Raw genomic sequence first — 16,597 nt, forward strand, 5'->3', positions numbered from 1 at the left:
TTGTAGATGGGGCTTTAATTGAAAACTGCTATTGAAAGATCCAATTGTTAATGAAAGATGGTTGGACAGAAACGGGCAGACAGAAGGATGTTTTTAATGCAAGATAGTGCTGTTTGTCTTTTTTTAAAAACAGTTACAATTGTGCTGCTTCTCTGCACTAGAGGAATTAATTCCAAATTAATTTGTTGCAGGAAAGGGTAATATGCACCACCAGATAAAACACAGTGCTCTAGAACAGTCTAGTCGAACAAGACATAAACGTAGGGGAGATTTGTCAAGCCCACGGAGCCATTAAGTTAGCACCAATGGGATGATGAAAATTATACATGACAACACATACAAGCTGAAACTCCTGTGGGGATCCCCTCAAAATTATTGGTTTTATTGAAAATAATGCCTTTTCTCATGGGAAAGTATTATTCACGTTAACGGGGCATATAAAAAGCGCCTTAGGGCATTTTAGTGTGCAGAGCTGTGGCTACAGTGACAGTTTACATTATAAATCTGCAAAAGTAGTCACATGAACTTAGTTCATTGTGAGTTTTTATGAGCTCCAGTACCATGACTGAAGGGTGTTATATGTTGTGAAGCTCACAAGGCTGCTTCTATTTGATGCTACATACAGCACATAATCCAGCTCCATGTCGAAAGATAATAAGTCGCATCACACACAAAGCACAGACAAGTGTCATTTTATAAGTCTTCGCCAAATTTTCTACAGTAGAGGCCTTCATCACAACGCTGATGTCCTTTACAACAAGAACTTGACCTCTTTGCGGCTCATTCCGTTGTAGGCTGCCCACTCAGCTCTTCCATCTAGGCCCAGATTCCTGCGGACCTCCCTGCGCGGGTGCGAGAGGCAAAGGGTTGCCGAGGTTGAGCAGCAGGCTTTGAAGGAGGCTCCAGTGACTCATTACTCAACAATCCACTCACCCTCCATGTACCCGACCCCACCCTCCCCCTCGAAAACATCTCTCTCCTCACCTCGGCCAAAACCCCTGCCCCTGGGGCCGGGATAGCAGACACTCGCCAGTCTTTGAATGAAGAAAGCAGATTGTGTTTCAGATTTCTGTGAAAGGGCTCCTCTGTCTTCATGTGTGTTGTATTGTGTAAAAGGATGTCTGACCAGTGGACACTCTGGTTTTGCATGGGAAGCAGTACCATGACTGATCCAGCAGATGGCACATTTTCTAACTTCTTCCGATATATTTGAGATTTTATACAGAAAATGGATTCAATTAAATCATAGACCTAATTTAGAAGTCTTTTGCTGTATATTTTTGTGATTTCCTGACTTCTGGATTCCCAAACCCCTAGTTTTTCATTGAATAGCCTGGTGCTTTTTTTTTTTTTGACACCAAATACCACATTAAAAATATTTTGCTCTCCAATACCACTACAATGACCAACATTAAAACACATTATGAAAAAAAGCATATTTATTATTATTGTAAATAAATATTGTAATTTGAATTTGAACACATCTTGAGTATACCATATAAAAAAAAACATGCAATCTGCAATATTTTTCAATATTGTAAATCAAACCTCAATCAAGCTGAGCTATAATAAACTAATGTACTGTACTGGAATTTAATTCAGTGATTCTTACATGCCACACTTTGATGTTCACTAGCCTTGTGGAATATGTTATGACTTTTTCTTCCTCAAGGCCTTGCAACATCTGTTAGAAAAGAGATTCTAAATCAAATCCATTCAAAATTCAAATGAACTCATCTGTCATACAAACGGCTGGAATCTTGTTTCTTCACTATTCCCTGGGTGCTGTGAAAAGGTACACTTTAAAATCTGGTTCCCACAGACAGCTCTCGGGGCTCTTCCCTCAAACGGCTGTGGACGTGTACTGCACCTTATGGAAATTAAAAGCATGTTTTAGCCATTGTCTGAGGAGAGCTGTATATTTTTGAAATCCTGCCATGTGTCTGCATATAGCTGTGCGAGTTAAAGATGACATCTGTGAGAGATGACATCATTGGGACTTCCTGTCTGGAAACACAAGGCCCAAAATTGCATTCCCAAGTAACCAGTGCTTCACATAATTTCAATTGCATATGTGGGAAAATATTACTTTTTATGTAAACTCTTTGGCCTGTGCTCAGATTTTTGACATGGAATGTATGTGGATTTCCCCCAAACTGCCACACGATATATATATATTCAATTATTTTCTCATTTGACACGCCATTATGCTATATGTTCCACACAGTTTTTTCAGCAGGGAAAAATAAAGATTTTCTGGCCTTTTCCGGACAGTTAAACACCAGACAGCTGAAAACGAAGCTTCAATACAAGTGATATGAAAAATATATGCAGCTTGGTCAACATCATAATTATCATTTGCTTAATCGACTTTAAAAAAAAGTCTGTCTTCCTTGAGCGGAGGAAAGTTTAAAATGTTAAATACATCGCAATAGTTTGCTATTGTGACTACTCCAATATTTAAACCACTCTGACAGTGTCCAACCCAAAACTAGCCATCACTGCCTGTGTAAAGAGAAAGGAATCTCATTAGATTTCATGGGGACAACCTAATAAAGTGTGTTGTGGGGGCACTTCTGTCTAATTTGATTAATGCTGCATGCAAAACAATTGTTGAGTATTTGCCAAAAGGTTGCCACTTTGCTCAGTCATGAGGGCAGCGTTTGGACAGAGGGGACCATTGTTCTACTTGGGAAAGACCCTTAAGTCATGACAAACAGCACTTCCTCCTTTTGCAAGGCTGAGTCTCCCTATTTTCTTTCTCTCTATGTTTGAGGTTTATATAATGTGTCCTCATAGAGTGTGAAGGGGCTTCAAATTAGGGTCAAGTCGTGCCAGGCTTGACTTCCAGTATCAGAAGCCATATGAGTTGTCCTCGCTATTATTTTACCAGACGTGCTGCTCCTGGATGATTGTGAAAGTATGCAGACATAAATTGAAGCCACCACCCAGTTTGCACATTGCTCGCAACACACCTTGGTTTGGAGCTCAATTCGGTGTGATTGATGGACGCATTTGGCAGTCAGCTCAAAGCCGAGGTGAACCGTGACTGGAGCCTAGTAGCCAAACAATGTGATGGATCTGGTATGGCAGCAATGGCTTGTGTGAGAAAGGACATTTTGGAATTCTGACCTTTTACATTTGAAATAAGGAAATGGTGGGCCACTTATTAGATAGACAACTTAGCTAGACAAACACCGAACTACCACCAAACGATTGTTGGGGCATTATCTCAGAAGCTTTATGGCTGGTTATTTACAGTTACGTGCAGAAATATTTGGATAAAGAAAGATGCCGTTGGTGTGGGGTGATTCAGCTCATTCATCTGAAACACTTATTGGCATTTTGTATGGCTGATGCTAATCCCCAACTTCATTTCCAAGTGTGGAAAATAACCTTGAAATTCCCTGCTAGAAAATACTCATATAATCAACTAAAGTACAAATGTATCGAGACAGTGATTGATGATGAATTTTTGTTTGCTCAAAAAAAAATCATTTCCTGCAAGAAAGTGTTTAACAGATTCCTACTGAGGGCGTAGCAGTATCTTTGGACTTGATGATTTGGCACACCATTTAAATCGCAGATTCTTCCTCATGCACTAAGGGGATTTCCCCCACATGACCTTAATTTATTCATTCATTTTGCTTTCTCTTTCCCTTTCTTTGTTTCACCATCACTTTCATGTCAGTTACACAACCTGCTGCATCGGCGTTTGGAACTACACTTTAATGACTATTCGTCACCTTGTCCTCATTCTCTATAGTTGTCTGTATCTCTTTAAGTTACTTACTTATCAATCATCTACGTATTTCGACCCAGTGGCTTTTGTTCAACATGTATGAAAGAGAATACTTGATGAAGGGATTGTCCAAACAGACGTATTGCTGAAAAAAATCTAAATAGTAAGTTGGGAATAGTGTCTCATATTTGACGTTCAGACAGGGAGATATCATGTTTTTGTAATCTGTTCTTGGTCATTTGTTTCTACACCCACTCAGGCAGGTGCGAGCAAGACAAATGTCTCCCTGGAGCCTTTTTTTGACTGTGTGAACAGCTTCAAATCTTCTCAACACTCTCATCAGACAGTCACTGTGTAACTCCCTCTCCTCTTGTAAGCTGTATCGTGTGTGCTTTAAAACAGTGCAGATGGATGCTCATGTTTTGCTGTCAATTTTGCATCACTTTTACATTTTCTAGCTAGACTGGTCCCCTGAGTCGGTCATGGTCATTCCACCATCTCAGCGCCATTCACTTTTTGTGATGCTGATTTAAGTTAATTTTGGGTATTTTATTTCCTGAGGATGCAAATAACAAATGATAAATGTAATGACCCAGACCCTGTTGGTCAATACTCGTAAGGAAAAGCTAGCTCTACTGCGTATTTCTAATTGTGGCAGCTCAAATCTGCTATATTCAATAGAAAATGCTTATTTTTAAAAAATATGTATGTCAACTAACATGTAAATAAATCATAGCGTTATTATTTTTGTAAAGGCAATACATCACTTGGATTTGTTTTTTTATTGTTAATGTAATGGGATGAATGAGAAACTAAACACCCGCAGATTACTGGACTTGTTACATTGTTGTTTTTATTTTTGATGTTGTCGCTTTGTACATACTGAAATATTCAATTTCAAATCCGGTTGGACTAAAGTCCTTCTCTGAAGTCTGTATCTGGTGTAAATCTTTGTGACGCCTTCATGTACTCATCTTCAGATGTCCACCTCCTTGCTGCCTTGCAGACATTCCTGACAACGTCTCCTGTCACAGCCTGAAGCTTTTCTCTGGACAGCTGAGGCCCAACAACATGATCCCCAGAAGCTTGCCTTTATAGCACTACACTGCATGTGTGTGCATGTGCGTGCGTGTGTGTGTGTGTGTGTGTGTATACTATACGTGTTACATTCACAAGATTCCCTTTGAAAAACAGACTCGCTCGCTATATTTAGGACTATATTGCCACACTTTAACATGTAAATGCTTGTTTTTGCAGAGGACGTTTATTTCCAATGTTTCCCTAGAGACAATGTTGTCGCAAGGACAGTCAATGTCAGTGAAAATACTCACAAAAGCATGACAAGCAGTCATAAGTAGGGATATTTTGATTTCTATCTTGTGATTCCTAACCAGCTTTTGTTACGCAATGAATCCTTATATTGTTATCGCTAATATCTCTATTGGGTCTCGGTGCCCAAAGGTGTTTGTGTCACCAACTGCATTTCACTAACTAGGCCAGAGAAGAGGCGGAGATGTGAATGAACTTTCCCAGTGAGTCACTGAGCAAAAATGAATGTCCGTTAAAAATATAAACATTGTTGTCATGACAGCACACAAAGAATAGGCTCTTTTTGGACATTTTACATGGCCATCCAGTTCTATCTTACTTAATTGTATGAATGATCCATGAATGTGAATGCCAGTGAATTATTTCAAACAAAAAAAAGGGACTTTTGGTGCAAGATTCCATTGTGTCTCATTTCAAAGCTTCCTATGATTAAACCGTTGAACCTCATATCACCTGAGCCGGTGTGTGTCTGACTGACGTATAGAGACAGGTATGTGGTCACGAGTGATGTGTGACGCTGTAAAATACCAAAGATGGGTGTTTCCAGTAAACCAGGCTGTTTAACATCTCTTCTCGTAGGAGATGACCTCATAATAAGCAACTCTTGAATGAAGGAGGGTTTGTCAAGAGCAAACCTCTTAAGTGTTTGCATCATATCCTGGTGGTCTGCGATGTTTGGGTTTGAGAGCTTTTATATTTATACATAACCCTGCCGGCGTTTCATCCTGTTAGCGTCACCTTTCATGTCTTTACCGGAAGCAAGAGGGGCGAATGTCTGTTTGTTAGCTTCCTGTAAGCAGAAGTGACAGCCATATTAGAGCTTTATTCGCTATAAAGCCAGGAGGTCCAAATGCTAGTTTGTGATCACTTAAAGGAGGTATATGTTGTATTTCTTTTACAAATTAAAAACATTTTCTGGTGTCCCAGTAACATTTATTACTCGTTTAGTAAAATATCCCAAGCATCAAGAATTGAAGCGCAAACGCATCAACAGACATCTTCTTTTTTTGGGGATGGGGGCAATAGAGTAAAATGAGTTTCTGATTTATTTATTGATGGTTGCGGTTTTAAGCTCATACTTATTCAAGGTATAATACATTGACATAAATGATAAGATAAAAATGTTATCTAACAAAAGTCCTTCATAGAGGTCCGGATATCTCTGATAAAAGGATTTCTTTTTCAGAAACATACAAGTCCAACTACTGTATAAAATGACACTATAATGGTTTTATATTTTGCTTTGTAGATAAAAACAAATAATAGATGAGCATGGTAGTCTCTTGAATTACTCCTTCACCTTAATTTACTGTAAAATGTAGATATTTTTTTATGTGAGATCAATCAGAATGACTCCAAAATACGTTTTGAAACAGAATAATTATTAATAATGCATCCTGCATGTCCCAGTGTGTTTTATCTTTTCCATCAGTTTGAAACAATGCATTCACTGTGACGCCGCCAGTACGTCATGGGGATGTGCTCCACGAGAGGATGTTTGGATAGTTAGCACTAGGCGGAAGATACATTGTGCGCGTCCACGTCTTGATGCGTGTGGGTCCAGGGTTCATTACACACATTACAATAGCTGCCTGATGTACAACTCCTGACCTGCTGCTGAGTCAGGAATGTTCTCCCCAGGGTTGCGCTAAACGTTGTGTGCTCACAAAGAAGAATGAGGAGCTTTCCCACAGTAACAAAAACGTCAGCCCACATGATCTTATGGGCTCTTTGGCTCAGGCACCACTGCTTTATGGGCAAGAGATTAAAGTGGTGCCAATTTGTTCGACCATATTTTTAGAAGGGAGGCCCATCCACCTTCATTGCAGCGCAATCCCACTTCAAAGCTGGTTAAAGGACTGCGACCCCAACATGCACTTCCCTCCAGCGTTAGCCTTCCTTCACCTCTGACCTCAGCACATGTGTCTGACAACACGCCTCTTCTCCATTTTCTTTACTTGGCCTCGGTCTTTTCAAGAACATACTCTTACAATCTAGTATAATATATCATTAGAAACAGGAATAACATTAGTATTCATGTATACAGTAGCAGTGCGGCCAACATTGGCAAGTAATTAATCATGAGGCGTACATGCTAACTGTGCCATTCTTTGAAAAATTGTCAGGCAGCCGATTCTTTTCTGCACTGTTCAAAGCATGACTGAACTCGATTTCTCTTGTGTTGTTCTCCAGCTATTCTTGTCTACAGAATACATGATGTGTATTAGTATGGGTCATGGGGAAGGAAAAACATTCCGATTTGAATTTTTAGCTTCTTCTTGGGGACTTGGATATGTATACATAAGTGCGGTATCTTTTGCCCATTTGTATTTTAAAATTTTATGTGGTTCAAACTTCAGTGTACTGTAATTAGTATGCTGTGTTTTTGTGACAGCTGAAGTCACTAACACAATGTGCACTGTTTTCATAGATGGTGGAAATGCAGGCATATCCTGACTTGCAGGCGCAAGGCTCACTGCACCTGTTTGGGATTTGGCTGACCGTTCTGTGCCAAGCTGGATGATCCGGCGTAGTGAGGGTATGTCCTTTGACCTGTGCACGGCACATCTGGTAATTTGGTAAGTTGCCAAAACTATCAAGTCTGGTGTAGTCGGTAGATCACTGGTCAAATGCGATTTGGGTGAATTTGGTGGGGGCACAGCGTGATAGATTCTGAGCTCCTCCAACATGGTGAATGTCATTGTGTTTTGTGAATAATTATGACAGCAGCAGGCATCAAACCCCCCTGAATCATAATTTGGACTAACTTGTACTAGTCATGAAAACACAGCCCATAGTCCACTCTAGTTTATTAAAAGAGCAATTGAGTGACATTTATTTCCATTAACATTGGTTTTACTTCACACGTAAACTGAGGTGAAATTTCAAGTACATAATGAAGTACAATCCAATAAGGAAGTATCAGAGGAAAAACTATGACCACATTCCTTGACAACTGTTGGAATAACACCCAACAACGCATAAGTAATCATGCGAGGCATATTGTGAAACATCACAAATGTGCCAGATAAACCACACCTAAGGTGTGTTCGGAAGAGCTAAACTGCTCTGCTTATCAACTATGACCTCAGCTTCAAAGGCTCCCATAGACAATAAAAAAGCCACATTCCACCTGACTCGGAAAGGGACTTTCCGGTCCGCCCTTCTCGTTTGACTGAGCATGACTGGCATTTTCTAAGAAATGTCGCCGCTGACAACTTTCCCAGATGAACTATATACGGTTACTGCTTCTCAGGACATAAGATATGGGCAGAGCCTCTCACTGCAGGCTGGGAATATGGCACTGGTTGAAGCCCAAGTCTAAGTTGTTTAAACTCATCAGCACCAAAGAGAGTTTTGATAAATACAGCGTCCTCCTCATACATAGTATGCAAGATTTGCCATTCAGAGACTTTATTTACAATGTTAACAAAAGCCAAGTTCTAATTGCTTCCTGTGCTGTTTAGAGGTGCCAAAATTACTCACACATTGTACTGTTAAAAGTAAATATGTGTGGCGAAAAGGTACAACCAAAATACAAATTCAACTTTAAGTAAAAGAAGAAATGTACTGTCGATTATATCAAACACCCATTTTGTAAATTTAGAAAAGTAAAAAATTTTAAAAAATAAAATAAAACCCAATCTTAAAACTAAATGAATGTAGATTCGGCAAAAATATACTACAGATATTAATTCCTCACATAGTGAGAAATTAAGCAAAAAATTGAAAAACACCGCAGTGTTAAAAAGACCGAAGAAAAATGAATCTGCTGCACCTCCATCCAGATATACACTAAAGTTCAAGCAATTCTAACCAACTCTTCAGGGGAAGTAATGAAATGCTTCAGATTATGTTAAAAAGATGCACATATATTTATTGAAATAAATATAGAAACACATACCACGCTTTGAAACAAGCAAATAATTTAAACAAGTGCAGTTTACCAGTAGACACTACATCCTGGAAACAAATAAATTAACAGACATTCTTTTATAGGCATCTTCTTTTTCTATTGCTCCAATGAGAGCAAACTTCACTGGTCAGTCCATGTGAGTGAAGTTAGGAAAATCTCTGCCGGACATGAGAGTCATTGCGACAGCTCAGTCCACAATCCTTCATCGCTGGACTGGATGACGTCATCTTTCCCTTTTGCTTGGTCCTTGAATGATTATTTCTTGTGTGGGCCACGCACACATCCTGAAGAGGAACAAGGAGGTGAGATTTGAGAAACATTATAGGAGAATTAGGTCATAGGATTAAAGCGAGCCTTCAGAGGAGATGGAATTACTTTGTGTAGTTTTGTTTTATAGTATTTGATTTCGTTGGTATTGCAGTTCTATTGCGCTTAAAATGTATTCGCTTGTATTTGAATTGGTTTCATTCCGCAATAGTTTTATATTGCAAATTGTTGACAGTTTACAATACAAAGCTCCTTGTAATTTAGTTTAGAGCAAAATTTCGAGGATTTGAACTGACCATATTAGGAGAAGAGAGTGAGGCTTGCGGTGGGGGGTTCTCAGGGAGCCCTCGCCATGTGCCGCTCATGCTGGTCCGGTGACGCGCTCTCGTTGTCCTGGCGCGTCTTGAAGTCTTGGATGGCTTTGCGGTTTTGGTAGTCGATGAGAGCCATGGTGATCACAGCATTCCAGCAGTTGTCCTCGCCCGGGCAGCGGAAGTCGATCTCCTTGTCGTCCGTGGTGACGATGGTGAAGTAGACGAATTTGCCGGTGCGCTCCACGCAGTCCACCTTCTTGATGCACTGCAACTTGAGCTCTTTGCCCCTGGAGCGCTTTTGCGTGTCGGCGTACATGTTGAGGCTGTCGGGGGTCAGGACGCAGGTTTTCCTCTTCCAGAACTGGAGCAAGTTGTCGCTCCTTTTCTCCAGCTCGCCCTCTTTGAGCACCTGGGAGATCTCGGCCGCGGACATTCTCATTTTTTGGGAAAATGTTCTTCCGAAAGTTGCCTGGGTCAACTTGGGTTAACGCAGCTCGAGGAAGGAGCCTTTCGTCGTGTGGGCGTAATCCACGGCAGCTATTTGTGAATGAAGCGCAACGTGGAGGGCATCTTTATAGCCCGGCCCCGGCCCGGGCCCCGCCCACCTGACGTCAGTTGGTTTGGGAATGCATCAGCAGCTGTCAGTGGGTTGATTCAAGGCTGTATGTGTGTGGGCGAAAGGCTGGAGGCTCAGAGGCCAGAGGAAGTGGACCAAAAAGGTAGACCAAACTACGGCACACCCACCATGTTAATTAGTTACTAACCCTCATCCTACTCTAGGGATCAGTCCAAATGGTGCCCTTCTCAGCTAGTTTTGGTTCTCAAAACCCACCTTTAACTAGAATTCTGGAGGAGTTTTCAATCCTACAATTTCTTTGCTGGTTTGTAGATAATCCCTCAGGTTCAAGAAAGAACCATTACATTTACAGTATGGAGGAAAACTTGGTAAACTGAACCCATACGAATCACGATGTGCCTGTAGATCATGTGATTTTTATTCACTGCCAATTAATGCTAAATAAGCAAAAAGGACATGTCTTATCATTATAAACAATGATGGAAGATAATGACATTAGCATCGCAAAAATGTGCAGTGTACTACAGTCATTTTGATTAAAATTAAAACATTTTAGGTGAGATGGCACATTTTAGTTTTAAGTTGACAGAGATCCCACATTTGTGGCCCAACAGTTTTTGGTCGCATGATCATTAGCTAACTACATTTTGCACTTATACGTCAGTTAAACCATGTCAAATTGCTTGTGAAGCAAATGCAAATTTGACCCTAGAAAACATTATTTCCATTTTCAATTGTTTTCTCTGAGGAAGCTTCTCAGTCAAAGTCAGCAACAACTCTAACTATATAAATGACAACAGGACACTATTATTGTACCCTCTGCCATCTAATGAAAAAAAAACCTTGAATTGTTCTATCTCACATTGTATGCCAATGTGATAGATATACTTTCAATAAATAACTAATAATTTTCAGACAAATCAAGTGCAACTGTTTCATTTCCTTCAGCGCCCCTGATGACCTAGTTTCTTAAATCTCCACTATATAGCTCTTATTATTGGTCACTGTTTTCCAGCACCATAATAAAGATGCAAATTTGGCTCCAAAAGCAATTTTACCCAGAATATTTAATAATGATGAGGTTAAGTGGGCCCTGATAAAGTTTTCAGGTAAATGTTGTGATTCTGTTTTGGTGTGGGTGGCTGTCAAGCCACTAAAAGACACACCCAAACGAGACTGAGGCACTAAAGCACACAGTAATGGAGGAAAAAGAGAGTCAAAAAGTCACAACACAAAAGGGTTGGTGTTGCTTCACTGTTTCACAAGACACAAAGACAGTGGCAAGGACAATATATTTTCCTTTGTAAAAAAAAAAATAAAAAAATGTTCCACTCACAAAGTAACAATTATGAGTCGAAATGACGCCATTTTCCTCTTGCTGTGTTATTATCCTCACATGCACCTCATTCTAGAACTGACTTCATCACATGACTCATGTTTGCTGTGCATCGCCCGTCTCCTGGAGTTTGTTTAAGAAGCTGACAGTCATCAAGTCTCCACTGCAAACAAGCCTGACCCCTCGAGGAACCTCGTGGAGCTCCAGCTCTGTCTGTCTGTCTAACTCGTTAATCCTTTTTCATTCAGAAAATGGCACCGCTCATCTGTTGATCCTTCCTCCTCACTTTGATTTAGGGATCTTTGGTGTTGCCTGGAGGTGTGCACACCTGGTGTGACTGTTTTGAGGAAACTTTGTGGTGAAGGCATGCCCGGGCTCTGTGACTCAGCGTGGGTGGCAGCAAGCTGCAGTGGAACACTTTGCTTGCCAAAGGAAGACCCAGTGACTCAGTTGGACTCCATGCATGAGTGTTTGTCAAAGGAGACATGAAGTATACTACAAAGTGAGATGAGATTGAGTTTTAAATGACAAAACATAAATACTATAATGGATAGCCTTGCAGGCATGGAGCAATTAGTATGCTGAACTCCGTCAAACCACATGATAAAGTTATCAGGACATAGGAATCTCCTGATCTAAGTTGTTCGCAGCAATTTTATTTAGATCTTTAAAATGATTTGTGTTGTCTGTCAGTTTTTGAGAACGATTTGGAATATTTTTAGAGCATCATCATTTTGGACTCTAAAAAAACGTAAGAAGCAATTGTACCAAAATGACATCATTGGCTGGAAATAATAACGGAGAGCACAACCCTATCGTGTGGCCGCTAAATTGCAGCGATCATAAAAACTGAACGTGTCACCGCTTGTGGGAGTGTGTAAAATGGGTCCAGGAGGAGTTTTGTTTTGTCGAGACCGTTGTGGCAGCCTTGAAGTTAACATCAGCACTTTCCGGCCCCCGCTCTTTGTACATAGACTAAACTGTGGCGCCTGGGACACAAAACGGAAACATGATAACGTGCCATGTGCAAATACAGAGGAGGATAGTAATTATGACATAAAAAGACACCCCCCAGAAACTCTTTTGTGTTTCTTTCTCTTTTCAGCAGTTTTTTCAGCCGGAGGCAGCGGGTGATACATCAGGTGAGAGGTGTTTGCTTGTCTTGTTGGGGCATGAAGTGCCTGTTTTGTTTATTGTGAATCACAGCACTGAAAACACACATTATATTAGCTTTAAATAGTTTGCGTTGAAAATAACAGTGGTTATAATTATCCATATGTGTCAGAACCTGTGTGATAGTAACTGTAATAAATACTGTATAAATATTCCTTGTCTAATTCTGAACAGTCTGGTGACCAGTTCAGGGTGTAATTCATCTTTGACCAGGGCCCAGCTGGGATGGGCCCCACTCCAGCTCCTTGTGACCTCCTCAACAGGATAAGAATGGATGGATGGATTAAGAAGATAAGAATGGATGTCTTAAGAAGTCGTATAATTATTTTATTTTTGGCCCTAAGCCCCACCCTTAGAGTACACTTGTGGGGTGTTACTTATTTCAGTCTTTGTGGTAAAGGCAAGTCCAGTCAATGAATGCACAACAACAGATGTAACGGTTTCATGTCTAACGGTGTTAGTGATTGTGTGTGTCAACATTTGTACACAGGGTAAACATTTTGGGAATACATTTTATACAATGAAACCGCAAACATTAATTTGACCTCAAATCGCCCATTGAAAAAAAAAGAAAAATGAAATCCTCTGTTCTCTAATTTATTCATTTATTTATTTATTTATTTATTTATTTATTTATTTATTTATTTATTTATTTATTTATTTATTTATTTATCACATATTTTAAGTATCAGTTTAAAAGAAAGTTCCACAGTCCCACAATTTGAGAATAATTGCATCTTTGAGAATGGTAAAACACAAATCATAACACATAAAACATGATATCATTCAAACCTAATTCTACGTGTTTCCCATTGTTCATGTGTCACATAAACTGTACAACTTAAATGAATCATAAAGAATAAATATTTTCAAGAGGGGAAGTAAAAATAAGCAAGTGCACAAATCCTCATAACGAAGATGTGGCAATGTACTTCTCTTTGGGTAAACTTTATTTTATAACACTTACAGTAGTTTTTAAATAACAGATGCATATACACGCCTAAATATTGTTATCTAATATATCTACTGCAATTTCACATTAGAGTGCTGGTTTGAAATTTACTTTTTTATAATTATTATTCGTAGTGCTGGCTCGTGAGTGAACGCTTCGTTCAAAATAACGAGTTTTTCAGTGAACGAGCGTGAACAAATCAAGTGATTCGGTCTTTTTTCAGTTTATATGACTTCAACCAGTAGGTGTCAGTAATGCACATTTGAAGCTGGTGCCACCTCGCCGTAAAACGAAACAAAGAAGAAAGTGACTTAACTTCCTGTTCACGAACGAGTCGTGAATCGCATTTCTTTTTCGCCAACTTAACGGTTCTGTGCGTGAACGAGTCAGTGAGTGAATTGCATTTGAAGTTAATCGCGAGAACGGATCAGTGAGGGAACAAATTCTGACTTTCCCGTTCGCGAACGAGTCAATGGGTGCATCAACGGATCAGTCAGTGAACGTGTTGCGTCTCCCTCTTGGCGTAAACTATGTAGGCCAGAATGTAGATTTACGATTTGCCAAAGAAAGAACCATTCACTGCAACACCACTTCTTTTATGCACGTTTTCTCCAAGCTAACGTCTAACTTTATTGCATGAAGGGATGCGCCCTTATGCAAAAACGGGGAGATTATGCTTCTCTTTGGGTAATCTTTATTTTATAACACTTATAGTAGTTTTTAAATAACGTGTATGCATATATACGCCTCAATATTGTTATCCAATATATCTACTGCAATTTCACATCAGATGGTTTGAAATTTACTTTGGTTATTATTATTTCAATAAACATTTATGTTAAAACTTGTCTGGTGTTTTATTCCTTGTTTTTATATTCGCCAATTAAAACAAAAATCAGACATTTGGTTAACTGCTTTATGTGACAATATGTATGTGTTTTACATTATATGAGTTGGTGTCCCCCAAAATAACAAATGTCGGCATAAGGGATTTTTTTTATATTCTTTTATTCAAACACACACATTTGGTATAATAACACCATCAACTGCAATCCAACAAATACAAAATTAAAACATCAATGGCGGCATAACGTGTGTCGGCTGGTATGGCAGCCACGCTGTCTGTCACTCACTGGTGAATCTTCGCGAATCAAGTGTCCGAGTGACGTCACAGATCAAACAGCCAATCAGAAAGTGGGGGTGAGGGCGGGTGTGGCACTTTTCAATTTCATTTAAGCTTTGACCATGATTATTCCCTGATGAAGTAGCCTCTTATTAGGAACACCTAAAAATGGCGGTGTACCTAATGGAGTGTCCAAGTGACGTCACAGATTAAACAGCCAATCAGAAAGTGGGGGTGAGGGCGGGTGTGGCACTTTTCACTTAAACCAGTGGTGTCAACCTCCAGTCCTCGAGGGGCCGCGTTCCAATATGTTTTCCAAGTTACCCTCGTTAAACACACCTGCGTGAAAAGTTTTAGCCCCTTTCACGTTCCGCAGGGGCTAAAACTTTTCACGCAGGTGCACTTAACGAGGGAATCACACGGACACTCCATTAGGTACACCGCCATTTTCAAGTGTACCTAATAACAGGCCATTTTATTAGGGAAATATCATGGTCAAAGGTCGCAGGTGTCAAGCTCTAGTCCTCGGGGCCGCGTTCCAATATGTTTTCCAAGTTACCCTCGTTAAACACACCTGCGTGAAAAGTTTTAGCCCGTTTTACGTTCCGCAGGAGCTAAAACTTTTCACGCAGGTGCACTTAACGAGGGAATCACACGGACACTCCATTAGGTACACCGCCATTTTCAAGTGTACCTAATAACGGGCCACTTTATTAGGGAAATATCATGGTCAAAGGTCACAGGTGTCAAACTCCAGTCCTCAGGGCCGCATTCCATCATGTTTTCCAAGATTCCCTCGTTAAGTGCACCTGCGTGAAAAGTTTTAGCTTCTGCGGAACGTAAAAGGGGCTAAAACTTTTCACGCAGGTGCACTTAACGAGGGAATCTTGGACAACATATTGGAACGCCGCCCCGAGGACTAGAGCTTGACACCTGTGACCTTTGACCATGATATTTCCCTAATAAAGTGGCCTGTTATTAGGTACACTTGAAAAGAGTGCAGACGGGGGTCACCTTATGTATTTCTACATAAATACTGGCATTAGCTTTCTTATGCATACACTTATTCAAAGCAAGGTTCCAATTCTAAAAGCACATTTAGGTACATGCTCACACCTGGGATTGAACCAAGTTCTTACCGAGCAAGAGCCCATGTCACTAACCAGTCGGTCATTTCAACCTGGCAGTCTCAGCCCTTTGCACGCTTTTGTACTAATGATGTGCATTCCAGTTTTACGTGATTTGAATCTTTAGAATCGGTTCACAAAAGATTTGTTCAAAAGAATCGTTCACCGAAGCGTTCGCTGCACTTTATTCATTTATTTATTCATTTATTTATTTTTACCTCGTGTAGTGTACCTATTGAAGGGTCCATGAGTTTTAAGGGAAAGTGAATCCCTCACCTACACCTCCTGATTGGCTGTTTGATCTGTGACGTCATTCGGACACTCCATTAACTCGTTCGCGAACGGGAAAGTCAGGATTCGTTCCCTCACTGATCCGTTCTCGCGATGAACTGGAAATGCAAATCACTCACTCACTGACTCGTTCACTCACAGATCTGCTCAGTTGGAGAATGGGAAATGCAATTCACGACTCGTTCGTGAACGGGAAGTCACGTCATTTTCTTCTTCGTTTTGTTTTACAGCGAGGTGGCACCAGCTTCAATGTGCATTACCGACACCTACTGGTTGAAGTCATATGAACTGAAAAAAGAACAAATCACTTTCTTTCACTCTCGTTCACTGAAAAGATTTGTTCTTTTAAACGAATTGTTCACACACTGGTGAAAGCCTCCTGCGCTATACATAGCCGGGACGACAATAGGGAGCAGCGTAGCTGAGCTTGCTGTGATGGCCTGCTGACAT

General features: G+C 40.2%; 1 protein-coding gene and 2 long non-coding RNA genes across 3 annotated transcripts; 2 read left to right on the top strand and 1 right to left on the bottom strand.

Annotated features, from left to right (window-relative positions):
* The first annotated feature begins 3,512 nt into the window (after positions 1-3,512).
* LOC148396487 (uncharacterized) lies at positions 3,513-5,528 on the top strand. Its single transcript, XR_015859128.1, has 2 exons — positions 3,513-3,905; positions 4,002-5,528. It is a non-coding gene; the product is annotated as an uncharacterized LOC148396487 (long non-coding RNA).
* Positions 5,529-8,922: 3,394 nt separating this feature from the next.
* On the bottom strand, positions 8,923-10,120 carry phlda2 (pleckstrin homology-like domain, family A, member 2). Its single transcript, XM_088379579.1, has 2 exons — positions 9,551-10,120; positions 8,923-9,271 (listed from the first exon to the last, which is right to left on the bottom strand). Exon 1 carries the CDS (start codon positions 10,005-10,007, stop codon positions 9,591-9,593), a length of 417 nt encoding a protein of 138 aa, XP_088235705.1. The 5' UTR covers positions 10,008-10,120; the 3' UTR covers positions 8,923-9,271; positions 9,551-9,590.
* Positions 9,285-13,640, top strand: LOC148396489 (uncharacterized). The gene is made up of 5 exons (XR_015859170.1): positions 9,285-10,287; positions 11,558-11,696; positions 11,778-11,983; positions 12,587-12,623; positions 12,829-13,640. It is a non-coding gene; the product is annotated as an uncharacterized LOC148396489 (long non-coding RNA).
* Positions 13,641-16,597: the final 2,957 nt, after the last annotated feature.

Source organism: Syngnathus floridae, chromosome 6, assembly GCF_059516105.1.
Source record: "Syngnathus floridae isolate MCC-2025c chromosome 6, RoL_Sflo_1.0, whole genome shotgun sequence".
NCBI lineage: Eukaryota > Metazoa > Chordata > Actinopteri > Syngnathiformes > Syngnathidae > Syngnathus > Syngnathus floridae.

Coding starts and splice junctions, on each gene's coding strand:
- phlda2 (XM_088379579.1), bottom strand. CDS start 10,007: ATGAGAATGTCCGCGGCCGAGATCTCCCAGGTGCTCAAAGAGGGCGAG.